Below are 26,990 nucleotides of genomic sequence, written 5' to 3' on the forward strand. Positions count from 1 at the left end.
CAGCTTGGCGCGTCTATTGGCTGACGGCGCCGTACGGCGGAAGTAGCGCAGTGTTCCGTGCAGGGATGCTGCTGGGCGCCGCCATGGCGGTGGCGGCTCTGCCGGTGGCGCGGTGCCGGTGATGGCGCTGCCGGCGGCGGAGTGGCAGGGCCGCACCGCCCGGCTCTGGGCCGCGCTGGACCCGGCGCTGCGGGAGCGGCTGGCGGCGGCTTCGCTTGACGACGCGGTGCGGTTGGGTTGCGATCTGCTCCGGTGAGCCGCGGGCGGGGCGGGTGCGGTGCAGGGCAATGGGGGGGAGTGGGAGACTGGAGCATCTCTTAATGCGAATAAATAATCAAGGGGGGTGTCAGAGGATGGACTAGGCTCCGCTCGGTGGGACAGGACACGGGGCAATGGGCAGAAAGGGATACCGGGGACATTCCACCTGGATAAAATCCCACCTTTTTACCTGACAGTAGGCTGGAGGTCGGTCTCGTGTCCCATCCTGCTGGCGATAGAACAAGAAGATATAGGCTTAAACTTCACTTGAAGAGGTTTGGGTTGGACACTAGTAAGAATTGCTTTGCAGAGAGGGTGATTAGGCGCTGGAATGGGCTGTCCAGGGAGGGGGTGAAGTCGCTGACCCTGGACGTGTTTAAGGAAAGATTGGATGCGGCATTCAGTGCTGACAAACCGGGCATCCCTCACAGGCTGGACTCCATGGCCTCAGAGGTCTTTTCCAACCTAACTGATCCTGTGATTCTGAGAATGTGGGGCAGAATTCTTCCCTGTGCAGTGGCACAGACTGAGAGTGTGGAGTCTCCCTCGCTGGAGATACTCCAGAACACTCTGAGCACAACCCTGTGCCCCAAGGATCATCCTGCTTGAGCAGGGTGGCTGGACCAGAAATTCCAAACTGATTCTTCAGTGCTGCCCCCGTGTCCCACAGGACCGAGAAGGAGGAGGAGGCAGCCCTGGTGCAGTTGTGCCACCGGGCACCCACGGACAAGAAGCCGGAGGCCGCGAGCTGGTACCGGGAACAGGGCAACCGGGAATTCAAACGGGGGCAGTACCAGGCTGCCCTGAGGCTCTACTCCAAGGTGCGTGTGGCATGAGGGGGTCCCACCACACCTCACAGCCATAGAGGGATCCCCAAGCAAGGGTCCTGCAGCCCCTCATGGTTGAAGGGTGAGGGGCGAAGAGCAGCTCCCGTGAGGGGATCCCCAAAGAGGGGATTCTTTAGGCCCTGCTGAGGGGATCCTTTAGGCTCTGCTAGGGGGATCCTGCAGGCCCTGCTGAGGGGATCCCCAAAGAGGGGATCCTTTAGGCCCTGCTGAGGGGATTCTTTAGGCTCTGCTGAGGGGGATCCTTTAGGCGCTGCTGAGGGGATCCTTTAGGCTCTGCTGAGGGGATCCTTTAGGCTCTGCTGAGGGAATCCTTTAGCCCCTGCTGAGGGGATCCTGCAGGCCCTGCTGAGGGGGATCCTGCAGGCCCTGCTGAGGGGATCCCCAAAGAGGGGATCCTTTAGGCCCTGCTGAGGACATCCTTTAGGCCCTGCTGAGGGGATCCTGCAGGCCCTGCTGGGGGAATCTTTTAGGCCCTGCTGAGGGGATCCTGTGAGGGATCCCCCAGGCAGCAGCAGTTCTCTGGTCTCTGCAGGCAGCATCCCACGAGCTCCCTGGGAGCCCCGAGGTGTCCATGTGCTTTGCCAACCGCTCGGCTGCCCTCCTCCACCTGGGGCACTTTGAGGTAAGTGGGGCCAGGGCAGCACCCACCCCACAAGGTCCTGGGTGCCCCTGAGGTGTTTGATTGTTATACAAGAGACAGCAGATCAGATGTGCTTCCCAAGCTGTGCTTAAAGCATCCATAACTCAGCTTTCTGAAGAGCTCTTACTTTGTTTCTGTGTCAGGATGCTTTATTTGGGCAGCAGATTGGTTATGTACATGGAATTTGCTGATTCTTCTATGAGACTGTCTTAGGTGGAATGAAAGAGCACGATCTGGTTTTCAAGCCCACTTAAAAGGCCTTATCTTTGTTCCTAGGTTTGTTTGGAAGATATTGCCAGGGCTGAAAACAGATTGGTTATGCACGTGGAATTTGCTGATTCTTCCATGAGACTGTCTTAGGTGGAAGAAAGAGCATGAGCTGGTTTTCAAGCCCACTTAAAAGGCCTTATCTTTGTTCCTAGGTTTGTTTGGAAGATATTGCCAGGGCTGAAAGCCATGGCTATCCAGACAGGCTGCTGCCCAAGGTCCTGCTGCGGAAAGCTGAGTGTCTGCTGTGCCTGGGGAGGCTTCAGGATGCACAGGATATCCTCAGAGTGCTGGAGAGTAAAATTGCTCTGGATGGGGTCATGACTACACACCTGACACAGCTAAAAAAGTTAAGTCAGCTGAAGGTTAAATTAGGTGAGAAGGAGAAGTGTCCAGTGCCTGCACGAGAAGCACGTGGTGGCATTCAAGGGGAGCCAGAGATCTGGGAAGAGAACAACAGGATTTCAGGTGCATCTTCATCACTGAGCTTGAGTTTTGATGCAGAGAGAGGACGTCACTTGGTGGCCTCCCAGGACATCGTGCCAGGACAGAGCCTGGTGAAAGAGGAGGCCTTTGTGAGCGTGCTGTGCCCTGGGGAGAGCCTTCCTCTGCAGGGTGGTGACACAGCGTGGGACACTCGAGCCACCAGCGCAGATCTTTACTGCCACCGCTGTCTGAGGCAGCTCCTGGCCTCGGTGCCTTGCCAGGGCTGCAGTTATGCCAAGTACTGCAGCCAGGACTGCGCAGACATGGCATGGCAGCAGTACCACAGGACAGAGTGTTCCCTGGGAGCGCTGCTCCTCACGCTGGGGGTCTTCTGCCACGTGGCCTTGAGGACTGTCCTGCTGGCAGGATTTGCAGAGGTCAGCAGGCTGGTGGCAGGATCCCACCGTGGGAACAAGAACCTTCAGAACCCTGAGGCGAGCTGCAAGCCTCTCAGTGAGGCAGCAGATGCAGGAGCTGGTAGCAGTGGTGTCCCTGGTTGTGACAGCAGTGGTCGGTACCAGAGCTCTTACCAAGCTCTGTTCCACCTTTTGCCCCACACTGAGCAGCACAGCCCTGAGCACAAGTTCCTCTGCACGCTCAGTGTGGTAGCTCTGTGCAAGCAGCTGCAAGCAGCTGGCCTGGAGGCTGCTGTGCTGAGTCAGGAATCGCCTCAGCAGTGGTCCAAACCAAAGACATGTGAGAAAACCTCAGGTGGGCTGTCCCCAGAGCTGAAGATTGTGGCAGAAGCAATGCTGAGGCACGTGTTGCAGCTGCAGTGTAATGCACAAGCAATCACTGTAATGCAGGAGCTGGGTAAGATAAAATTTTAAGGCCTATGGTGTTCTCACAGAATGGCTGGGGTTGGAAGGAACCCCTGAAGATGATTCAGTCCAAATCCCCTGCCCAGGCAGGGTCGTCTGGAGCAGGTGACACAGGAACCTGTCCAGGTGGATTTGGAATGTGTCCAGACATCCCTGGGCAGCCTGTTACAGTGGTCTGCCACCCTCAGTGGAAAGAAGTTTTTCCTCATGTTGAGGTGGAGCTTCTTGTTTAATTTGTGGCCGTTACTCCTCATCCTGGCACTATGGAAAAGAGTCCATCACCATTCTCTGGCACCTGTATTTGTGTATGTATTGATGAGATCCCTTCTCAGTCTTCTCCAGACTAACCAAGCCCAGCTCCCTCAGTCTCTGCTCATAAGACAGATGCCCCAGACCCCTCATCATCTCTGTGTCCTCCACTGGACCCTCTCCAGTAGCTCCTCTTTCCTGTCCTGAGGAGCCCAGGACTGTGCTCTCCTTGCCCATCTTCTTGTGAGAAGTGAAGAGATTAAATTCTTAGCTGTAAAGAGGTCCCATTGCAGATGGTAATGACTTGTTTACAATTTAATGGCCTGTCCCACGCTGGCCTGTTCCTTGGTGCCCATGCAGAGTGTGTTTAGCTATTATTTATTGCAGCAATATACCAGGAACCTTTCTGCTGCTGCCTGCGATCGGTCACGGGGCTCCTTGCAGAAATTGTGTGGGTTTGTGAGCATTCAATCTCAACCTGCTTGGTTTTCCTCTGTCTTCAGGGCCTGGAGATGGGGCTGTTGTAGATAAGAAGCCTGTGAGGCTGGCAACAGCCTTCTTCCCTGTCCTCAGCCTCCTGAACCACTCGTGCTGCCCCAATACCAGCGTGTCGTTCAGTGGGACAGCTGCCACTGTCAGGGCAGCACAGCCAATCTCAAGTGGCCAAGAGGTTTTGCACTGCTATGGTAAGCCCCAGTTCTGTGTTTGTCTCAAGGCACAGACATTATTCACCTGCCCTTATCATGCTGATGGCTATTTATATCATAATTCTCATCTAATATTCCCAGAGTCTTTGTTTAGCAGCCTTGACCAACATTTCATCCCTTAAGCCCTCTGTTAGATTTTCAGTCTCCAGCTGTGTCCTCCCCAAAATATACCTAGTCTAAATTGTAACAAAACCCCATTTATTCTGATATTAAGAACTGTACCTGTGAGTGATCTCTGTCCCTGCCATCCTCTCCAGGGCCCCACTGGTGTAGGATGAGGGTTGCTGAGAGACAGCAGCTTCTCAGTCAGTATTTCTTCGAGTGTCGCTGCCCAGCGTGCCTCGAGGAGTTAGAGTCTGGTGTCAAGAGTGTGGTGTCCATCAGAAATTCGTTCTGCTGCCCCAAATGCCAGGCTCAAATGCAGGTAATTCTCCATAGTTATGATTGTGCAACTTACTGGGGTGTGTAAGGTTTGGGTCTGGGAAAGCCAAGAGGTGAAGACCTCACTTTGATCCCTGCTCAGAAGACAAAAGCTCCTGTTGAGTCAAGACAGTATCTCACTGTTTCTTATAGAATCAAATAAGCTGATAACAATTTATTTTTAAAAATCACTTTGTTTAATGAATACAACTGAGAAAAAATTTAGCATCTCTATAACCCAGAGGTAATGCAGATGGAGAGTAAGCTTTGAGCTGAATGGAAGCAGGAATGATCACAAAGGTGATTTCCACAGGGGGAAGAAGACACACTTTGCTGTTCAAATGAAGCTTGTGCAACCTCAGCCAGCAGAGATCACCTGTCTGGCCGTTTACAGGACCTTCAGCAGCAAATGAAGAAAGGTTTAGACCTGCTGAGAGTCGGGAAGGCTGGTAAGGCTCAGCTTTGTGCCCTGAGGTCCGGAGCTGAGGAGGCCAGGTTGAGACAGGAACCATGAGATGGCACTGTTGCTCATGCCATTGGGGTGCTGTGACATGTGGCCTGGTGTCCCTGGGGACTTCAGCTTTAGATTTTTTATACCCCTTGATCTGGGTGTTAATCTAAGTCACATATTGTTCCATAGTAAAGTAATTAAATGAAAAGAAATCAGGGTAACATTGGAGTTGGGCATTCCCAGGCCTTGTTTTCCTGAAGGGAGTTGGGCCAGTGTTGGGGTAGAATAAGCAGAGGTGCAGATGAAGTCACTGTTGAATCCTAACCAAACCCCAGTCAGCTGTGCAAAGATGAGATTGGATTGATTTTATTTCATGGATCATGGAAAACTGGACACTGGCCACAGAGTGAACTTTATAACCTTTTTTTTTTTTTTTTTTTGATAGATCAGGCTATCAAAATGCTCCTGAAGTGTCAGATGGATGCTAGAACCTTCTTATCTCCAGAGCATTTGGTGAACTTTATAACTTTTTTTTTTTTTTTGATAGATCAGGCTATCAAAATGCTCCTGAAGTGTCAGATGGATGCTAGAACCTTCTTATCTCCAGAGCATTTGCTGATGGGAGAGATGGAGGATCATCTGGCACAGGTCTATGCTACTCTTGGTATGGCACTGTCCTCTCACTATCCCATGTCTCCTGAACTTTGAATTTAACATGACTAGCTTTTTTTTGGACCAGCCCTCTCATTTTGTTCCCTGGTTTTGTCAGCAGGGCTCTCAGAAAGACCAAACCTGTCTTCCCAGCAGCCAGTGAACAATAATACTGTGCTCTCATGTTCTTTTTGATTCCCTGTCCTGGTTCTGTGGACAGAGTTCACCACATTTTCATTAATTCTGTCAGATTCTTTGGGTGGCAGTAGCTCTAGGAAATATTTATTAATTTCTCATTGTTTTGTTTTGCTTGTTTTTCCATCAGGGAGGTGGCAGGAAGCAGCCAGACACCTGAAGAAGAGTATTGAGATTGTGGAAATGCACCATGGGCCATCAAGTGTAGAAACAGGCCATGAACTTTTCAAGCTGGCACAAATCCTCTTCAATGGGTGAGTTTGGTTTCATCCTCTGTCCCTGCTCTGCACCACTCCTGTGTTTCTGACACAATGTCAAGGCACCTGGAGGGTGTCTCACTGGACACTGGGCAGTCTAGCACAGGTATTCTCTTAGGAATCTGTTTCTCTCCTTTGTGCCTGTCTATCTTTTTCTTCTCTCAATTTATTCCCTGTCCAATTGTTTTATTCTGTCAACTCATCACCCTTGGTGTTTATATCTCAGTTGTATAATGTTGCTGACATCCTCTCAAAAGAGGGAATGAAATCCTCTTGCTTTATTGGCAAGGAAATCCCCCTGACTGCTTCTGAAAATCTCCTCACAACAACTCCCTTTAACCAAATTAATTTTAGCAGGAGCTGCAGTGATGAAGTAGTGGGTTCCTGTATACTCAAAGATAATGTTTTCAGGTTTTTTCCATCTCCTTACCTTTCCATCCCCCTCATCCTCCCTTTGCAGCTGAAGCAGACACAATTTTCCTGCTGCTGGAAGGCAGGGGAGGGTGACATCTGTAGCCATGAACAGGTTTAGGTTTTTGTTAGGGACGGCTTAAAGGTTGTTTAAGTCAAGAAGCTGAATTAAGTAGTTTTCATGCTCTGTTCTTATTATCTTCCTATTTCAGATTTTCAGTTTCTGAAGCTCTGAGCACGATTCAAAGAGCAGAGGGGATTTTGTCAGTGCACTTTGGTCCTCAGAGTGCTCAGATCCAGGAACTACAAGAGATGAAGGCCTGCCTGTCAGAGCTTCCCAGAAACATCCTTCAGAGGACTTAATTTCCCTGTCAAAGGAAGCTGCAATATGATCTTTCATCAAAGCTAAGTGTCATGTGGTAGGGTAGTCATGTAGTACAAGCTGGAAAATCATGTGTAACAGCAACTTGAATGAAGTCTTGAAATGCTCTTTAGTGAGCCTGTTGTAAATAAAATGACCAATTCTAACGTGAGAGGTGTGTGTGTGGTATGGTGGGAACAGAGGCTGTTGTGTAAGTTCTGTGTGTGGGTTGGAAGCAAATGTTTGAGTTGCTTTTGTGTGAGGTGTGACTCTCCCCTGTGTGGTGCCCTGAGCATTATGAACATACAGTCATCCAGAGCACGTTGCCTTCTATTTTTAATACTGTGAGGCACTTTCCTTCTTGCCAGTGTCAAATGGAAACGGTTGGAAGGGGTGAGGCAAGAGCCTGGGAAGTGCAAACTTACAGTCTATAAAAGGGGGCACTGCAGAACTTGGAGGGCTCCAGCACAGGTCTGTCAGTGGTGAGGGATTCAGAATCAACAACTGGTGTCAGGTTGGAAAACAGGATGGGGAACAGTGCAACATACACCAGATAATGTTTGCTTTCAGGACACAGAACTGCATTCCTCCTCTGGGGAAATTGGGAGTGTAGGCAGATAACCTTTCAAGGGAGAATACTTGGGCTTGCTGAGATTAATAGCAAAAGCTCTTTTATTGCAGCATGAAGGCGTAAGATTTGCAAGTTGTGTCTTTGTGCAGCAGAGCAGGGAGCCAGTATCCCTCCCAATATCACCCTTTCCATTTGGCCCCTACCATTGCAGATTATTGTGAAGGGATCTAAACACCCCTGGGATCCAGGATCTTGCCAATGAAGAGGAGGGTTCCAGTGGTATCATCCCTCAGTACAAGAAGGAAGGGTCTGTCCACGTGGTATTCTATGGGGAAGGTCAGACGAGCAGCACTGACTCCAGGGTTTGGTGTGGATCTTTCCCCATCCTCACTAAGCTCCAGCATTGCCTTGTGTTGCACATGAGATAATCTCAGAGGTTTGGCAGAAATCTTGGAGAAATCAGGTGATGTGAAAAGTGATTGGAGCCCTGGAGAAAAGAGAGAAAGTTCCATTAGCTGGAGGCATGGATTGCAGAAGGGGGAACAGCACTGCTAACGTGTGATCCACGAGGGCTGGGAGCTGCTTGGGCAGAGTTTTTTGGGGGAAGAGGGAGGAGCAGCTTCCATCTGCTTGTACTGAGCTTCACCCACAATCTCAGCAGCACTGCATGAGCTTGGTGGAGGAATGTGATAAAAAGCTGAGAAATCCAGGATAAAGTTGATTTGGTTGCTGGTGAAATCTCCACAACCATACCTAACAACCCACCAGCTTCATATCTGAGAGCAGGAAGCAACTTGACCACTGCTTTGAGCCCTGGCAGGCTGCAAGGGGGGTGTGATGCACATACTTGTCTCCTTTAGTGTGCTGCCAAGTGCCTCTTCGTGGTTCAGCTTTAGTTTGGGCAGGCTCAGCACAGCATGGACTGTCTTCAGCTCCTTGTCCACATCGTGGACAAACTCAGAAGTGAGGCTTTCCTCAATCAGAGTCATGTTCTGGGTCACTTTTGTGGGCAGGAAGAACATGGCACTGATTCCCTCTGTCAGGGGCAGCTGGGCAATCTGCAAGGGCAGAAATAAGAGAGAGATAAGAAAGGGCCACATCAAAAATAAAGTTTTGCCCGTCCTGTACCAGGCAGTGGCCTGATCCTCAGGCTGGAATCTCAACCTTTTCAGTGAACATTTGATATTTTTCCCTGTTTGCTTTTATTTGACAAGATGCTTCTTGACACTTCAGGCTGTTTCCCCAGGCTTTCATCCATCCTTGCTGCACTCTTCCTGCTATGGAAGTGCTCTCTCACCTACTGAATCCTGCAGCATTGCTTTGGGGAATTCTCACTTGAACACCTTTGAACTCATGCTCCAGGGAAAGATTGGTTGAAAGAGGTAGAGATGGAAGAGTTTTGAGGTGTGCCCTGCCCTTCTTGCCCAACTTTAAGTCAAGCAATACAGGCTGGTAGGACCTGGGCATAATTTATATTTTGGATTGCTTGTGACATAGCTTGGGTAGAAGCAGGATATCCTAAGAGTCAACACACTGCCTTTCAAAATAGGGATTGCAAAAGTAGCTGATGGGAGGAGCAAGGCTGGGATGGGTTAACAGGTAGGTGTAGCTGAACCTGCTCCTCAGGAGGTTTAGGAGATCTTAGGCAATATTTGCTGTCTGACCTTGCAGTTGAGTTCTGAGTCAAAACCATATCTCAGGATGGCTTTGGGGTCTGACATCATGGACACCTTCACAGTCCTGTCCTCATCCAGGTAGAAGTCCTTCAGGGCAGTCTTCTTGGTGTCAAACTTGGTTTTCCATGTCCCTGTTTTATAAGAGAGAAAATGGAGGATTTTTCTGGGATAATAGCATATGAAACCAGGCTTATGCCTGTGGCTGAACAATCTTGTGCTCTAATGTTCAGTATTTGTGCATTAAGGAGTTGAGGCATAACAGGGATAGAAATAGACTGATTGGAGCTACTGATTTACTGCCATCCTTGGCCCCTCCTTTTCATCTGAGAATTGGCTAAATGGCAAATAAATAATCAAGCCAGTGTATGGGTGGAGTAGCCAGTGGGAAGTTGATGTCTACTTATGTAATTACAAAACTATTTTAAAGGGTAACAGTTGTGTCAATGGATATAAAGTGCTTCTCTCCCCACCCTTTATTTTGCTCCTTGTCTCTAAGCAATAATTCTCCAAGACACTGGCTTACAGTATGTTTAAGAACAGCTCTCTAGTATCAAATTGTTCCTTCTACAGTGGTAAGAAGGCTCAGAACACTCTAAGCTGTTCCTTCCCTAAATGGTAATATCCCATCTCTGAATGGAGTTTTGTGAGCTTAAACTTCCCTCTCTAATTCTTACTGCAAAAAGGTCAAGATTCAGCTTCCCAAGAGTAATAATTCCTACTTCTGGACTATTTTTGTCCAGGTAGTATGCTTTTTTTTTCCTCTTTACTAAACATTCTCAAACACTTTCTTCTCACACTCTGTTTTACAGCCTGTTAGCTTGATTGGAAGTGAGAGCATTCCTTCACATCTCCTCTAACATGTGCTTAATGCACTTTTTCTGTGTCAGCATTCTTACCCTTGAAGAAAGCAGCCCCAGCAAGGAGAATGCTGACATCTGTGGGCATGTCCTTCATGAACCTCATGATCCTTCCCTTTGTCTGCTGTCGGACCCAGGTGTTGATTTCTTGGAGGTCCAGCTGGGTGTTGCCACTCAGTGCCCTTGGTCTCATCTTGTAGGACTTCTCGAGCTGGCTGTGAAATCCAGGCCTTGCCCTGAGTCCTGGGGAATAAAAACACGGATGCTGCAGCTAGCTCCCTTATCCAAACAATCTCAAGGCAGCAGGTGGCAATCCAAAGCCCAGCAGCAGGTCTCTTATAAAATATCTGTGCCTGTTTGTCTCCAGAAACCTGCTTTGAAGGGGAATATCTGAAAGCACATTAAGGAAAGTGATCCAAATCCTACAGCCACCCATGGTGGAGCATGGGATAACTCTCTTCTGAAAACTGAAAAAAGGAGATAAGAACTGAAGGCTTGGACACAGCCATTCCCACATCAGCCTTTCTTCTTTCCCCAGCCTGCTTTCTGAGTACAGCTTACTCAACCTATTGGATTCTTGGAACCAGCAGGTTCCAAAAGATAGCTCTTAGCATTCTCAGCAGATGTTTATTGCATGCCAGAAGCAGACAGTTCAAATAGCTCTGCAAGGAATTAAACAAAGGAATATGTCTGAGTGTTATCACAAATAGAAAATGGGATCTGTGGTTCCTGGAAGCCAGCAACACCTGCCAGACAGCCTGAAGTGAAGGCAAAATTATCAGCAAGTTTCTTTTAGGTCTTCTGTGAGTTAACTGTTCTGTCACCAATGTCTTTGTGTGCGTGTCTGGTCTTTTATTTAAGTGCACACAAACTTTCCAGGCTTTTTCTGGAGCAGCAAGAGCATTCCATGCCCTGTCTGCATCCTGGCTCAGCAGGATGTCAGAGCCAGAGCTGTTAGTGCTATGTTACTAAGTGTGTTTTTATATATACACTCACACCAAAATAACTACTGCTGACAGCTTTTTAGGTAAAATTTTGTAGAGGGGAAGAAGGACTTTTACTTTTCTCCAAGACAATCCGGGAGGCACTTTTCATGCTCTTCTCTGGCCCAGTCACACTGCCCAAGAGGTCCTTGTAGGTGTCGTGGACCTCAGCCTTGTTGAGCAGATCGTAGAAGAGGGCGCGAGAAATCACATCCTCGGTTCGTTCTCCAGCCCCTGCCAACGAGCAGGAAAACATGAGGGAAGGGCTGCCAAACCTGAGGGTGGGTGTGGAAATGGGGCAAAGAACTCACCAAGTGAGAGACCAGAAAGTGCAGTAGCCAGGCTGAAGGGAGACAGCAGCACGTTGGCCGTGGCTGTCCGGCTGGACTGCTGGCGGTACAGGTCGTAGCCAAAGTTGGAGACTGCAGCTGCCAGCTTGTTCACAGGGCTCTTGTAGAATGGATCTTCCTCTTCCTCACCAGCATTGGCTCCATCAGCTGTGGCAGAGTTCTGGCAGGTCCAAGGAGTGCTTTGGTTAGACTTGCAGGTGTGGGAAACACTTCATAGGCGAACAACTACAGATATTCTTCAATGACCCACAGAAATATTGACTTAATCTTACACAGAGTGTAGGAACAGCTACATTAGTGCCAAAGGCAGCACTGAGTTTGAAATTCTGCCTCCTGGTCATCCCCTGATATAACTACTGTGGTTTTATCCAGGTAAAGCAGGAGTTAGTCTCATTATGTTGCTAAATAAAATCCCAGTAATTTAGGGGGGTAGTGCTTAATCCTTTGGTAAGAATCTCTAAAATTAAATTACCTGCTCCACACCTCTACCCCTTGCTCTCTGCATATTGTCTCCTACTCACCTGCTCAGTAGCTGAGTTCTGGGTTCTGCTTGGGACAGTTAAGAGACCCAGGAAAAGGAGAACCACTGGAATCTGCATGCCTGGACCTACAGAGTAAGAATATGACAGAGAGAGTTTGAGCAGTCAGGTAAATTCATCTCTACCACGACTATTCACTGTACCTGGCTGTGATGGGAGCTGCAGTGACAGATGCTGCTGCTTATCCTTCCAGTTGTGAAGCACACACCTGATCTGAGCCAGGTTTCCTTCTCTAGTTTGAAGTATTCAGCCAGACTGGCCCCAATGACTTTAAAATTGGGCAAGCACATGGTGTGGGTGTGCCTGAGCACAAAAGCAGATGTGTGTGGCCCAAACCACACTGATGCTGGCAGTTACTGAGTGCCAAGGTCCAGAAAAGCACCAAATCATTACTTCTGAGTCTTAGGCTTCAAAAAAATTCAAGGCTTCATTTATAAAAGGTACCAAATCCATATTGTTGAATGGGGCAGAAGGCAACACTGACTGGTTTGATATACAAATTACCTGCCTCAGGCAGTAGTTTGCTGTTTCTTGTGTCTACATGTAACTGTGTCCATTCTTTGCTTCTTATATTCAATCTGATGAAGTAAAATGGAAGAGGTTTCTTAAAAGACAGTAAGGAAACCTGAAGAAGTGGAAGGCAGAGCTTGGCTTATTTGACATTTTTAATGGAGGTGGGAGAAAACCACCAAACTCCCCAACTTCCTTGTGTAGAATCCACTTTTCATCACTCCAGTACTGGGATGAGTGGCCCTCCCAGACAGATCTGTCTGGTCCAGAGGGCACTGAGTAACCCAGGGCTTTGCTGTGGGTAAACCAGAGCTACTGAAGCATCCTGCCCCTGAGAACAGACGCCACTGAGGCTGGCCTGAAGCAATGTTTAGATAGATTCCCAGAAATTAAAGGAAGAGGGTTGTATTTAACTAACCCCTGTCATCCAGGCAACTAGAGAAATCAGAGGAAGAAGAACATGTGTTTCAGATTAACTTCAGCTACAAAGAAAACATGCCTGCTGCTAGAAATACACGTGGCGACAACAGCCCCAGCTAAAGACCCCATTCAGGCAGGCTGAGAGGCAGTTTGTTGTTTCCCTTCCCTGCCTTTTCTTGTGGAGGAACCTCTCCCTTGGAGAAAAAAGCATCACAGGGAAGGTTTTAAGCTCTCATCTGTGTTCAGCCAGTGTAACACAGAAGTGGTACCCTCTTTCCCCCCATGCACTTGTGTCCTGCAGCCTGCTGCCGTCCCAGCTGCAGAATGGGTGAGGTTTCTGGTGCAGAAGATGTGCATCAAGAGGATTTACTATCTGATGGTGTGATAATGGATATGATGCTGGGATTGCTCCTGTCGTTCCAGACATTTACAGTGGACAGGCACCACGCTGGAAGAGAGATGCCAGAAGTCCTGCTTGAGGCTAAGTCTAACAGGCTAAGCAAGGGCTCTGTGAGGATGCCTGTGCCAAACTGCACTCCTGCATGCTGAGAGGAAGAGGTTTGGCCCAGTCTAGCTTAGAGATGAAGCTTTTCCATGGAGCATAACCTTTTCTCTGAAGAAAAAGAAAATAATCTCAACACAACCTCTGCTTCCAGCTACACTGAGCTCCTGGGAGCAGGGGAGCAGAGATTGGTTTTGCAGATTGTATTGTTTTTGCCAGTACTGTCACCAGCTTCATATTTCTCAGACTTCGCCAAAAAGCAATTTCCATTTTAAAAAGACAAAGCCTTTTGCGTTTGAATTGGCCTGAACATCTGGATTCTATTTGTATTTCTCTTAGCACACAGCCAGAAATGCAGAGAAAAGAATTTGGTTGGATCGGAGGTGGGATGGTTTCAGGCATGATATTAAAATCTGTGGCTGCCTTGAAGGAGAAGAGAAGGAGCAACAGTGAGTGATGTTACAGACAAAAAGTACAGGAAGAAAACCTTGAGAAATGAGCTGAGAAGGAACTTTCTGTCTGGGAGTTGTTGATTTGTGAAGGCCTGCAGGTGCAAATGAAATATTTTACTTTCCACCTACAGTGGTACAAGTCTCTCACATCATTTATAAACACTTCTGACTTTAGAGGTGCTGTGAAACAGGACCCATGAGTTCAGGCTGCTTGCTCTGCTTGTTCCACAGCTCCTGGAGCATCCTGCAGCCACCAGCTCCAGAGGATTTGACTGTCACACCATCACAAACAAAGAACATGTGCCCAGCTGCAAGGCAGATGCTTGAAAGGCAGAAAACCCACCCCAATTCCCCAGCACAGCCCAACCCCGGGGGCAAAGCTGATGCTGGTGGCTCCCGATCCTTGGTGAGGTCTCTTGGTGGGAATCCCACCTGCAGAAGAACCATTCTTCCCATTTCCCAGGTCCTGTGAGAGCTGCCCAGCCTCAGCCCCTGGCCTGTGCTCGCCTGGCCGCTGGCAGTGGCACAGGTGAGCTGTCCCTGAGCTGTCCCTGAGCTGTCCCTTACCTGGGGCTCCTCTCGGCCGCTGCTCTCGGGGCTCCCAGCGGGTGTGAGTCGAGGACAGTTCGGGTTTGGTGCAGCCACATCTGCTTTTTGCTGCTTCCCCCAGCCCAGCCTTCGGCAGGCTTCAGGTTACAGCTTCCCAGGGCTCTCTTAAAGTGCTCTGCTCCCATTTTCTGCCCCTGCCACCCTCGTCCTGAATTGCACTAATTTTTCAACCCTTTTTTCACCCCAAAACAAATCTCCGTGCCAAGGGCAGCCTGGTGGGTAAAGCACAGGTAGGAAAGGCAAACACTCCCTGCCCTGTTTGAGCAAGTATTTTATTTCTGTTGTTCTGCCATAGGTCACATCAGGGAATTCCTTCTGTCTCAGAGGTATGGTTAATGCAGTAGTGTTTAATGGATTTATAGATTTATGTCCAAGATTTAATGGAGAGACTGTGGAAACAGAATTCTGTTGTTTGAGGCAGTTAAGATGCTGGGAACTGCTTGTATCCAGTGATAGTTACTAGTTAACAAGAAATCATTAACTGACTTAAAGTTTTTTGGCTGAAAAGAAAGGCTGGAAAGCCAAGGACTTGTTAAAAAAGAAGATGAATTAAGAGAATCTTGTAGAAGGTCTCAGAATGATAAATGATATGGAGAAAGAAGAGGGACAGAGGAGTTCCATTATTACTTTCCACAGAAGGCTCAAGGGGAGCACCCACCCGTGCACATTTAAATCAAGTGAATATGTTTTTAAACAAGTATTAAATTGTAAAACTCATTATAACTAGATATTGCAGAAGAGGAACGATAAAAATAGATTTGAGGTAAAAAACCCAACCCAAACCAAATTAGTGGAACAAAGGTCCCCTGAAGGCTACCAATGGCCAGCTGGGCAACACAGCCAGGGAACAGTGGGTTTTCCTTGACCCTTGCCATTCTTTTTTTTCCTCAGCCATGGTTACTGGAAGGAGCAGGACACTGGGCTAACTGGACACGTAGCTAACCAGATCCAGCTGGTTTTCTGTTTGGAAATGCTGCAAAGGCAGTGGTGTCAGGGCCCCCAGTCTGGGACATCTCTTTGGGCTCCTCCCAGTGAGCACTGGGCTCATCCAGCCCCTCAGCAAAGGGGGAAGGATGGGCTCAGAGGTGCATTAGCTGCTGGTTTTGCAAGCCAGGAAAGCAAATCAGGTGTGCCCTCTGATTAGTCAGTGCTTCAAAGGCCAGCCCTCCTAACCAGAGGGGTAGCAGCTCTGCTTTCAGCTGCTTCTCAGCTTGCTCTGTGCAAAATCATCTGCAGAGAAAAGATTGTACTTGTTATTCTTCCATTCTTAGCCCAGGAATGGGGGTGTTGGCTGTGGAGATGTTTTCTGGTGGTTTTCATCTCTTTGTGATACCTTGTTTGTGCTGTTAAAATGCCCTTTATGGAAGGACTACTAGAGAAGTTTTTATGTCTTGTCTCTATCTTCAAATGAAAATCCATCTGTTTAAATACAGGTTTGGTTTTAAAACCATTTAAATCAGAGTGGTAGTTTCGTAGAATGTTATTACAGACCAAAGCCAACTTTATTCCTGTAGGTGAAGGGTATTCCTGAAATGGTGCATTAAACTCATCTAACAAAACCAGTTTTATTAAATCAATACAAACATTTTACTGTTGTTCTGGTTTGGTCTCAGTTTGCTCTCTGACAGGGTTCACCTCTACTGTGGAATTACTGGTGATATGAATTTGCTCTAGGTAAGGAAAAAAATACATCTAATATGAAAGAAAGTGGGACTTATTTGATATTCTGAGCCAGTGGTGCAGATGGATAGAGCAGACACCCTGTGCTAGTCATGTCTTTTCAGAATACAGCTCCGTCAAAATGAAAGCTTTAGCAATGCAAAGTGGAAACTCCTGAGCAGAAACATTAATATTACTTTGCATTTTACAAACTGCCTCTTCTGGAAAGTCAGTGGAGTGAAAAAGAGTCTTATGGTTGGTGTAACTGATAATTTGTTGAGCGAAGCACAGTCATGGAGGGCTGCTGTACTGTCAAATAAGATGAAATTAATAGTTTGACAAGAATAGCTTGGAGGAGGAGTGATGGCAGCAAGACAGAAAATAGGAAATAAGAACCAAGCTGTTCAGGAAACTGAGAACAAGGGAAAAAACTTTATAAAAGCGGGAGCTGGAGGGCAGAGGCGTGAAAAGGAAAACTTGAGCTTCAAATTTTGCAGCTGTTGCAGTGCAACAGGGTGGCATTCAGGGAGGTTACAGTAGCCAAAGAAGACTTACCTAAGGCATGGAATGGTATTTCTGAATGCTAGGAATGAATCTGTATAAATAAATAAGCTAAAATGTTCCCTGTGGGCTAGAGCTGTGCCCTCTCGTAAGAAAGGCTGAATTCTTGTGGGTTTACTTGTTAAAATTGCAGGGCTCTGTAATTACAGCCTCTTTCTGAAGGGTTTGTGTCATTACATTGGTTAGAGGGGTAGGCATTATCTCGGGCCATTCTTCCCCTTTTAGACTGGAAGAAATGCATAATTGGAGGTTGGAGCCAGGACTTTTTATTCCCCAAAGTCGCCTGCATCCCCAAAATTCATGGTTAGTGAGTCAGTCCTGCTCTTATGCCAGCAGATGGTGCAGACTATTCAGGGACGGAGGCTCCCAGAAGCATTCTGCTCCTTCCTTTGAGGGAAGGCAGCCTTCCCAAGAGAGGAAAACACTGCCAGAAGGATGGCCCTTGGGCTCTCTAAATGCTGCTCTGCAAGAACAGAGCACCATCCTTTCCACCCAGCAGCTGAGGGGGTTTGGAAGCAGAAATTACTGTGGACAGGAGTTGTTTTGTACAGAAGTACCTCTGAGTTAGGCCCATAATTTTTAAGTGATAGGATGGCTTGGTTGGGTGGAGGAACCCCAAAATTTGTTGATAGAATCATAAAATGGTTTAGTTTGGAAGGAATCTTAAAGATCACCTTGTTTCAGCCCCCCTGCCATGGGCAGGGACACCTTCCATTATCCCAGGTTGCTGCAAGCCTCGTCCAAGCTGTCCTTGGACATTTCCAGGGATGGGGCAGCTTCTCTGGACAATCTGCCAGGGCCTCATGGGCATTTAGGGCACTGCTGCACTGGAACAAGGACCCACCTCAGGGGGTGTGATGGGCTCTGCCCACCTCAGACCAAAGGGGAGTTACAACAGGACATTGTCTTTTGCCAAAACAAAAGCAGTGACATTCAGCTACAGGTGTCAAAATCTTTCCTCCTTTCCCTAGAAGCTGTCCCAGCCATCCACAGCATGGATACTGTGGAGCCAGGAGTACCCCAGTGAAGAACAAATCAGAGGTAACAGATGCCAGATCAGCACCTTTGACCCTCTGAGCAGATCCCAGCAGTTGTCAGGTTTTACCCGAGAGAAAGGTTAAGGGCTGTTACATCTTTGCTTATCCCTGCACTGCTGCTCACAGGCCAAACACCCTCCTGACCCTGTGCCACTGAGCTCATGCCCTAATTCAGGGAATTCTGCCATCTCACAAAGCCAGCTTTGACCCAGAGAGCATCCATCCCCTAAACACTTGCCGGGGAGATGCCCAAAACTTGTTGGACTTGGCCCTTGGAGAGTCTTTACAGATTTGCCATTTCACCTCCCAGCCCCTGCTGTTTCCTGTGACAAGGTGTGACAAAAAACAGATCCTTTGCCACAGCCCCTCCCTTCTTTTCTTCTGTCATGCCCAGACTTTTTTTCTCCCAATCTTTGCAATTACTAAACTTCTGTCCCTTTTCCCTTTGGCTGTTGGGTCCTTCAATGCAACACCTTCAGCAAATATATTCTGCTTTATTCTTTATTATTCTGCCAACATAAAAATTACTAAAAAACACTTTATAAAATATGCCTTGCAAAATCTAACATTACCCAGCCTCTAGAAGAAGGGCTGGAGAGAAGGATCCAAAGGGAGGGGTTTCCTACAGCAGAGCCTCCTACATCAGATCCAAATAGCCAAGGAGTGGGAAAAGGGAATCTTTGAAAAGAACCCCTGCCTGGAAGTGGCTGTGACTCATCCTAGAGAAGACAACTGGTTTCTAGTCCAGTTGCTCTGGAGGTCGTTGTCTAGGTGGGCACAGATGGTTTTCAGAGGAACACGGAGGGATTCGTGTTCCCAGGAACTGCGGAAGGAAGAGCCACATTAATACAGCCCTGGCTGATGTCCAAGCTGCCAGATGCTAATGATGATTCCAGGCTACAGGGGACTCTAATAAGATCTTAATGAAGACTCTAATAGCAGTCTGGGGACAAAAAAGTCTCCCTTCCATGACTGAGAGCCCTGGAAGGGAAATCCAGGCAGAACAAGCTTTTCAAGTTCAACAGAGGGGAGCCTCAGCCTGGAGAAGCTCGTCAGGGCTGGAATGGGCTATCCCAGGACTGGTCTCTAGGGATCTGGAAAAGAAAACAGCAAGGAATTGCCCCCTGTGGCCTCAGAGGAGCAGGAGGCCTCTCCCAGCTGGTCCAGAGGGTCAGGCAGGAGTCCCAGAACACTCAGCTCTGCCCTCTGCTATTTGGGCACGCGGTGCTTGTTGGCCTCTGTGGCTTCACGTGAGTCCTGTGGCTCTCGGATCTGGGGAGCAGCATCTGGGTTGGGGTTCTGGACACTGCCAATAAAAAGTGGGATCCCTGTTTCATCCTCGAAGATGATGAAGAGGAAGGGCCTGTCGATGCTGAAGGCAGAGACTGAGCGTGACAGCACGACACTGGTGGCAGCAGATGCTTCCACCCCATCTTCTTTAAGCTCCAGGGTGGCCTGGTGCTGTACACTGGACACAAAGAGAGGCTTCTCTGTGATCTTCTGGAGATTTGGGCTCGTGAACAGCTCCTGGAGGCCTGCAGAGAAACGAGACCAAGTTGGTGCCATGAGTTCTGAGTTTTCTCAAAGCTGTCTGAAGAAAGCAGTTCCCTGATCTGTTGCTCCATGTGCTGCCCACCATGGAGGGCTGGAGAACTGACAGGCAAGAGAAACAAAAATTCCACCTCTTTAAGAATAGTAGTGTAAGAACTTGAAGTCATCCTTAAAAAGCAGCAGCAAGTCTGAAGACTCTTTCTAGCTAGGCTGGAAACACTTCAACAGAAATTATTTTTTAAAGCAATTCTTTGCAAAACAAAGTGAACTCTTAAATTATTCTCATCTGGAAAGGCAGAACCCAATGTTTTATTTCAGCTCCAGGTTTTGTGATCTGCATTTTCTCTGTTGGCAATTTCCATGTCCTGGACACTGAATTAAATGACAAAGAGACTGAGATTGATGCACAGGGGAAGTTGGTCTTGGCTACAATAGGAAGATCTCGTAAAGACTGTGAGAAGCTGTGAATTCTCTGTAGTATCATCTAGTTGGAGCAAAACATTTGGTGCCAGGCAAGCAAGGAGTAAGGAGGAGGAGAGGAAGAAGAGCTGAGAGAGTTTGGAGTTCTGGAGCAAGCTGTGAGGCACAGCTTTAGAAACAAGGGTGGCAGCTTTTGGTGTCAGCGAACAGATTGATCAGCTCCTCTTGTTCTGTGCAAACCCTGCCAGAGGCCTTACCCATTTGGCTGAGAACCTGGTTGAGTTCCAGCTGGTAGTCCAACTTTATTTTGGGGATCTTGACTGTGGTGGGCACCTCTCTGGGGAAAAGCCTGCACAGTTGTTTGTAAGGGAAGTTCTCCAGCACGTGAGAGGTGTTCTGGGTGTTGTGGTTTGGTACAATGACCACAAAACTCACATTACTCTTAAAGGGAAACTTGGCCACCTGGAAATAAAACCAACCAGAGAAGAATTCAGGGAAAAGGAAGGGAAGTCTACAAAGTGATGCTTTTAATTTAGTATTTTTCTAATTGGTCTACAGGGCCACTCTTGCTCCCAGATGAAAACAGCCTGGTGAGAAGGAGGGGTCTGATTTCTCCAGAGGAGAATTTAGCTTTAGATTTTAGGATTAGCCACTGGCTGGTAAAGTTGAGCACATGGCAGAGTGAAAGCCCACAAGCTTGCCCCACTCTGGACTCTGAAAAACTCCAACAGCACATTGTCTGAGGGAATTCCTTTCCATATTTCCTCATTTATCTTTAACTCAGAGCTTTAAAATTCTATTAATTCCCAGTTAGTCAGAATATCTCTTTTTGGTTTTTCCTAGAGATTAAAAGTGAAGTTTCAACATTCTTGCTGGAAGCAAGGACAAAGAATGATTATTAAATTTTTGTGTGCTATGCCTGTTAAAAAAAACATTTGGTTTTTTGAAGGGAATGCTTGCAGTTAGTAAAATACCAGAGCAAGAGGAAATTCCAGTGAAAATTTGCTGTACTCCTGAGAGATCTCTACCTGAATATCCTGGGACTCCAGAGTAAACCAGCTCAGGGGGTACTGGTGGGCTTTCATCATCTCAACTGGGACCACAAACTCGTTGTCAAGGTGGAACACATCTGGCCCAGTGAAGCTTGCATTAAACTTATTCCTCCAAAACCCTGTAAAAATAAAGGTTTTGAAAGTGTTGAAGGTAAATTTGAGTAGAAAACCAGAAACTGCTGAGCTGACACTCCTCATATCTTGAGTTCTCTAACAAGGCCAATAGTGACCAGGGAAATGAAAATACAGCAAAGAGAAGTCAGTACCAAGGCTGGAAGAGCCCTAACAGCAGGAAACTCTTATCATCCCGAGAGAAACTATGGGATAACAAAAAAGAACATGGATTAATCCTCATGCCTCAGCGTGGGAGACTACTGAAGGCTATGGAGATAAAAGAAACTATGTTTGTGCTTTGAAAAATGGGGAGTATTGCCTCTGTGCTGCAGAGGGGGAAACACTGCTCCAAGACCAAGGTAAAACGTTTGTAGATTTACACTGGAAGTGTTTGGTCTGTGCACAGCCCTCAGGGAATTAAAAAAGGAAGATGTGGCCGACCACTGTGCTGTAGTCAGAGAGAAATCCACAGAAGCTGCCTCTGAGCTCTGTGGTGGGTGTGCAGTGAGCTGCAAACGACCTGGTTCATCATTTAGGTTAGAAAAGACCTTTAAGATCACTGAGTAGATGAGCAGGGATGTGCCACTGCCTGGGATCCTGAACCAGGAGGCAAAGATACTGCAGGTCCCACCTGCTGTGTCCTGGCTCTGCTGTCAAGTAACATTTTTAGCACATGTGAAGCAGTTGGGAATTATTACTGTAAAGAAATCTAAGCAAGAGGAACAGCAGATGCACAAGAACAAGCAGATTGCCTAGCAGGAAGTGAGGAGAGGAGAGGCTGTTCAGCTACAGGGCTTGCAGAAAACTGGAGTTCTAGCTATTTCCTCTTGAAAAAATAAGGAAGGCCTGTGGAGCTCACCGTGGAAATAGATGGCATTGAGCAGGAGCATCACTGTGTCTTGAGGGAGCTGCTGGAGGAAAGAGGGAATTTGCCCATGAGTGACATCCTTTACCCAGTTGTTTATGGCCATGAGGTCGTCCTGATTGATCCCAGAAAGGGTCTTGGGCTTTGCTCCATAGAATTTCTCTGAATCCTCCAGGAACTTCTCTTTCACCTCAAACCCTGGCAAAGGGGAGGAATGATGGAAAAGGTTTGCTCAGTGTCATATGACACTCCCCAAGAGGAGGAAATAGGGGAAATTGATGTCTCCAGGGTGCTTCCATCCCTCTCTGTGACTGGGAGGTTTGTCCTACACCAGTCCAGCCCCCCTGGGCCACCTCTCACCTTTCTGCAGGTACAGACGTGAGCCAAGGCTGAGGGTGGACTCTGTGAGCCTCCTGCGAAGGGTGCCCAGCATGTGGTGGAGGCAGGGCACTGACTCCAGGTGCATCACCTCCAGCAAATGCTTCTCTGTCTGATTTGCTGCTCCTAAAAATCAAATTCCTGTTAGGTGTCATGCCCACGGAGTGGAAAACAGGGATGTTACTCTGGCTGCCTCTTGTTAGAAACACGCTGTGCCTCACAAAAGAGGCTGGAGAAATCTGAGAGTCGGAGCCTCAGAGGGCAGCTTCAGTTGTAATCATGCCTAATTAAAGCTGCAGGAGCAAGGATAAGTGGAAGGGACTGTATTTCATTTGCATCTGGTTGCTCATGCCTCTGGGAAAGGAGATGGGGAAGGGCAGGGAATGGTGGTTTTGCCACTAAGAATTACCCAGAGCCAGGTGAGACAAGGCGAGGGCGATGCTGAGGGGGGACAGGATCACGTTGGTTCTGTTGGACTCCAGCTGCACCTCTCTCAGGAGATCAATGCTGAATCTCATCAAGCCATCTGCCAGCCTCTGGCTCTTCTTCCAAGTCATCTCACAGCTTTTATCTCCAGCCTCTCCTTCCTCTTCAGAAGAGGCATTTTCCCCAGGTGAGTTCTTCCCAGGACAGCCCCCAGCCCCAGCTACGGCTTCATCTTCTGAGTTCCAGTCATCCCTCGTGTCTGACAGGCTGGTGGGGAATTCTGACATGGGTCCATCCTTCTCCTGGAAGCTGTCATAACTAAATTCTACCATCTTTCCCTCTGGCAGGGCTGGGATGGCTCCCGGCAAATCCGACTGTGCAATTCCAGCAATTTTCAAGTCCTGGGGAGAAACAAGGATAGCACTGGGAAAGCAAGAGCACAGTGACACCCTCGTGGGCTTTCACTGCACACCTAAATGGGCTCAGAAAACCGGGCAGAGCTGGACTGCTCTGCTCTGGTGGTGGTTTTGCTTCAGTTTCCCTTTAACCCTGAGGATAATGATTTGGAAAAGAGGTCTTGTATCTTGTGAAAATTGAGCCAGTGAGGGTCTGGCAGTGGTTCTTCCTCTACTTGCTCTCAGGAAAGCTTGAGGGCAAGACTCACCACCAGCTCAGCACATGTCCTGTGCCTTCAGCATTTACAGATCCATCATCTTCAGCCTTGATTTCATCTCCTCCCCTCACACATTTCAGCAGTGCCCACCTGCCTCACACTGGACACCCCTTCTGCTGCTGTCACAGCCCTGATCCAGTTTGGCTCAATTCCTCCTCTAGGCATCTCTGTTTTCTTGACCTGTGTGTTCTATTCCATCCTTCTTCTCTCTACATTTCCTCATTTTCCACTCTTCTAAGCTTTAGCCTTTAGTACTGCCTCACATTTGCATGATCTGAAACATCCCAGGCTCCCTGTCATCCTCACAGCTGGTGGTTTCCCTCACCTTTCCTTATCAATCAGAAGTTAAATCATCCACCTGCCAGCCCTGTACACACCATACTGATGTTAACTCCATGCTCTGCTCAATTTTTTAGGGTGGAGCTTCCAACCTGAAGGAGCACAGCATTGGCAGCAGCTGGGAGTAAAGCCTGCAGAAAGATGGACTTTCTCCTGGCACTGGCACTGCCTGGGCTCATCCCTTCTCAGGAAAAACTGCAAATCCCACAGCACAACTTCAGCCCCCTGGGGTGGAACCTGTCAGTGCTTACCCTCAACTTCCCATCTTTGTCCAGGAAGAGACGCTGCTGGTCAGTGGCATGTGCCAGCTGTGGGGAAAAAAATCAACAAACAAACAAAGTCGGGTCCCTCTGAATTTCCAGAGTGTGTCTTCCCTGCTCCCACTGCAATTCTGGCTGTAGCAGTCCCCACAAGGCACCAGCATGGGCAGGATTTTGGGATGCAGACCCAGGGGTGGCAGGGTCTGACATGGGGAGGTGGAAGTGAGGAGCAGCTGGGAGACACTGCAAACACTGGATTTGTTTAGAAAGGGATCAGGCCAGTCTGGCACAAAATAATGGATCCTTTTGAGAGTGAGCAGTGGGGTTTTGCAATCTCAGTTCTGACAGGGATCCAGATTTAAAAGTGGGGGGGGAGGAAAAACCTGCTTTTCTAAAAGTTCCTGTTAACTCCTGAAGGTCATGGTCACCAAATACAGTTGAGGTCAAGTTCCAAAAGAAAAATTTCTACAGAAATATGAATAATAAGAACATCCACAACTATTTTAGCTGGGTAAAACATTAGAAACCTTGCTGGTGACCCCCCCCCCAGCAGTATCCTCCATCAATCTGCCTTCCAGGGCTTTTCTGGGTGGTATTTGCCCCATGGTCTGGCTCAGGGAGCCACCACACTTCCCTTGCTCTTTGCTGGACTAGCAACTTACCCTTGGGAGGCTGTGCAGAGCAGCCAGGCAGAGCAGCCCCCAGAGGAACCCCATTTTCCTGGAACACAAGGACCAGCCGAGAGAGGAGTTATTTCCAGCTGCAAGCTCAGCCTGTTCAGGTCTACAGGGAGAAAATTATCAACCTGGCCAAACAGGTTGGCACAGGAGCTCGTGGAAAGCAAAAGGGAGATGAACAATGCTGCAGAGAAACAACACAGGGCTCCTGGGTCTGGTGCCAAGGCAGGGAAATCAGAGAGGAGCAGGGGCCCACAGCAGAGCTGCAGCCACAGCCAGGCTGTGCTTGGATCCTGCCTCTCTGACCCTGCTGCCCTGGTTTCTCTGGATTGCAAATGGTATTTCCCTAATCAGTGCTGCACACACCGTGCTTCTGGAAGGAGACAAGAGCCTTTCTGCTCCTTTCCCATGGAAACCAGCAGGATACAGGCACAGCATCCTCAGCTGTGCCCCAGGCTCTTGGGAGAAGGGCTACTGACCTGCAGGTGCTCAGCAAGCGCTGCCCGGGAGGGAATTTGCAGGTACCAAGTGCAATACCAGAGCAGTTTCCCGGCATTATGTCCTGGAAGGGGGAGGAGTCCCCTTCCCAGCACTCATCTTCCCCCTTTGCTGGCAAACCCAGCCTCTCTTTCCTCTGTGCTCCACTTCCAGTGTGGGACAGGGCTTCCAGGGTCATGGACAAAACCCCACCCCTTCCCTGGCCAACGATTCACCCAGCCACTTTTCCCTTTCAGACAGAAATAAAATACCTTCTCCTTCTCAGAAAACCTCCAAGCCCTGCCCCTGCATGGCATCCAGATTTAATTCCTGGGGCTGCTTTCCACTCTCCAAGCAGTCCTTACTTCTCCCAGAACTGCTGGGCTGAGATCCCACTGGCAGAAGATAACTTGAGGCCAGCTCACTCCTCGCCTTCCTTCACCCCAAATCCTGCAGTCACATACAACCCCCAATACCCCTTTTCCTCCCTGGTGGTGCCCATCCTTTAACCCTCTGCCAAATTCCCCCCTTTCTCCCAGAGGGCCATCGCAGGAGCCCTCACTTCTGTCAAATCCTTTGATTTGTGCCTTACCTGAGGTTGTTCATGTCCACGTTGGAGCTGGCACCTGCTTCAGCCTGTCCAGCAGCTCTGCCTGGGGCACACACAGCTCTAGTCCAGCCCCCCCTCCCAGCAGCAACCTTCAGCACCACCCCCTGTTTGGGAATTTGGCAGGCAAATATTGACCTACAGCATCCGGTTAAACATTTGTTTGGGGGAGAAGAGTGAATCTGTGGTGCATTTGGAGATGGGGACACACTTTTTGGGCTGCTCTACCTTCAGGACAACCTTAACACCGAGTTTACCAGATCCCAAAACTCCCACAGCAGAAGTAATTTACAAGTGGCTCCACTCTGCATACACTCCCCGTGCTAGAAATATTCTCTTTTATTCATAAACTTCAGCGAAAATGCAGTGTTCAGTGTTTATTGCCACAGGGCTGTCTGGTTTGGGAATTTTCTTTGCTGAAACCCCCAGCTCTTCCCTCCGGGAGTCCCAGCTGCTGCACCCAGTGTGAGGCACTGGTTTAGCAGGGCAGGTGCCCAGGGTGCTGTGGCTGCACACAGCAGGCTCTGATGGCCAGGCTGGGCTGAGCCAAGAGCAGCTGCTCCCTCCCCTGGGGCACAGCACGCTCCAGAGCTCTCCCAGGGCAGCTGGTCCCCGTGCCCAGGGCATGCACACACTGCTGGGGCACGGAGGAAAAGTCCTGGGGATGGGCAGAACTCCAGCAGAGCTGCCCTGGGTGGATTTGTGCTGTATCAGAAGTGGTGGTGATCCTTCCTGCCTCTGCCTGTGTCCTGGGGGGAGAGGAGTCACGGGCCAGCAGAGAACACCAACACAGCATCTTCCACTCCATTCCTTGCAGCAACTCTTGGTTCCCAAGCTCACCCAGACAGTGGGTGACAGATCTGAGCTCTCCAACCACATTTGGGAGCTACTTCCCCTTGGAAAGCAAATCCTGTGCAGCAGAGTCCTGTCCTACATCCAGGGCTCCCCAGAACACTCGAGGAGCCTGAAGGACGAGGTGTCACTTGGGCTGAGCAGCAGGAGAGCTGCAGCCAGCACACCCAGCCCCTCCAGCACAGAGCTTACACACACACACAGAGCTCTGCAGTTCTTTCAAAGAGTATATTAGAAGTAAATATTTACATCTATTGCAAATGCTTAATAGGCAACACGGGACTGAGAGCTCCCCTTGGGTAGGGAAGGGCAGCACTGGCCAGCCACTCACCTCCCCAGCTCCCTGCAGGTGGCAGCTGCATGGAAGCCCTTTCCCCTCCCAGGACAACCCACAGCAGGCTCCTCCTCTGCCCAAGAGCTTCCCACTCCCCTGATACTGGCTCTGGCTAGGCTGAAGGATGGACGGGAAAAGGGCTGACACAGAAGGGAGGAAACTGCTCCTACTGCTGGGGCAAAGAGCAGCCTCTGTGCCTTTGGGGTGGGAACAGACA

At 48.8% G+C, this 26,990-nt stretch overlaps 3 protein-coding genes across 4 annotated transcripts; 1 reads left to right on the top strand and 2 right to left on the bottom strand.

Annotated features, from left to right (window-relative positions):
* The first annotated feature begins 67 nt into the window (after positions 1-67).
* On the top strand, positions 68-7,189 carry SMYD4 (SET and MYND domain containing 4). Its single transcript, XM_041423017.1, has 10 exons — positions 68-252; positions 929-1,079; positions 1,639-1,728; positions 2,169-3,312; positions 4,073-4,255; positions 4,534-4,700; positions 5,010-5,145; positions 5,695-5,811; positions 6,124-6,247; positions 6,874-7,189. The coding sequence occupies exons 1-10, from the start codon at positions 122-124 to the stop codon at positions 7,022-7,024; spliced, it is 2,394 nt and encodes a 797-aa protein (XP_041278951.1). The 5' UTR covers positions 68-121; the 3' UTR covers positions 7,025-7,189.
* Positions 7,190-7,676: 487 nt separating this feature from the next.
* Positions 7,677-14,611, bottom strand: SERPINF1 (serpin family F member 1). Its single transcript, XM_041423018.1, has 8 exons — positions 14,450-14,611; positions 11,981-12,066; positions 11,421-11,619; positions 11,188-11,343; positions 10,166-10,369; positions 9,258-9,400; positions 8,441-8,651; positions 7,677-8,080 (listed from the first exon to the last, which is right to left on the bottom strand). The coding sequence occupies exons 2-8, from the start codon at positions 12,056-12,058 to the stop codon at positions 7,821-7,823; spliced, it is 1,251 nt and encodes a 416-aa protein (XP_041278952.1). The 5' UTR covers positions 12,059-12,066; positions 14,450-14,611; the 3' UTR covers positions 7,677-7,820.
* A 2,571-nt stretch (positions 14,612-17,182) lies between these two features.
* On the bottom strand, positions 17,183-26,512 carry SERPINF2 (serpin family F member 2). Of its 2 annotated transcripts, none has more exons than XM_041423211.1 (9): positions 25,573-26,512; positions 24,489-24,609; positions 23,818-23,874; positions 22,538-22,955; positions 22,111-22,254; positions 21,745-21,948; positions 20,748-20,890; positions 19,977-20,181; positions 17,183-19,283 (listed from the first exon to the last, which is right to left on the bottom strand). In XM_041423211.1, the coding sequence occupies exons 1-9, from the start codon at positions 25,584-25,586 to the stop codon at positions 18,958-18,960; spliced, it is 1,632 nt and encodes a 543-aa protein (XP_041279145.1). In that variant the 5' UTR covers positions 25,587-26,512; the 3' UTR covers positions 17,183-18,957. The 2 variants fall into 2 exon arrangements, with proteins under 2 accessions (XP_041279145.1, XP_041279146.1); XM_041423212.1 differs by having other exon boundaries at positions 17,185-19,283; positions 24,489-24,546.
* Positions 26,513-26,990: the final 478 nt, after the last annotated feature.

This window comes from Onychostruthus taczanowskii, unplaced genomic scaffold (assembly GCF_017590055.1).
Source record: "Onychostruthus taczanowskii isolate IOZ18803 unplaced genomic scaffold, ASM1759005v1 scaffold75, whole genome shotgun sequence".
Classification (NCBI taxonomy): Eukaryota; Metazoa; Chordata; class Aves; order Passeriformes; family Passeridae; genus Onychostruthus; species Onychostruthus taczanowskii.

Coding starts and splice junctions, on each gene's coding strand:
- SMYD4 (XM_041423017.1), top strand. CDS start 122: ATGGCGCTGCCGGCGGCGGAGTGGCAGGGCCGCACCGCCCGGCTCTGG. Junction 253..928: donor TTGGGTTGCGATCTGCTCCG/GTGAGCCGCGGG, acceptor CGTGTCCCACAG/GACCGAGAAGGAGGAGGAGG. Junction 4,256..4,533: donor AGAGGTTTTGCACTGCTATG/GTAAGCCCCAGT, acceptor CATCCTCTCCAG/GGCCCCACTGGTGTAGGATG.
- SERPINF1 (XM_041423018.1), bottom strand. CDS start 12,058: ATGCAGATTCCAGTGGTTCTCCTTTTCCTGGGTCTCTTAACTGTCCCA. Junction 11,620..11,980: donor AGAACTCAGCTACTGAGCAG/GTGAGTAGGAGA, acceptor TGGACCTGCCAG/AACTCTGCCACAGCTGATGG. Junction 9,401..10,165: donor TGGGGCTGCTTTCTTCAAGG/GTAAGAATGCTG, acceptor CTTATAAAACAG/GGACATGGAAAACCAAGTTT.
- SERPINF2 (XM_041423211.1), bottom strand. Junction 23,875..24,488: donor CTCTGCACAGCCTCCCAAGG/GTAAGTTGCTAG, acceptor TTTTCCCCACAG/CTGGCACATGCCACTGACCA. Junction 22,956..23,817: donor ACAAAGATGGGAAGTTGAGG/GTAAGCACTGAC, acceptor GTTTCTCCCCAG/GACTTGAAAATTGCTGGAAT.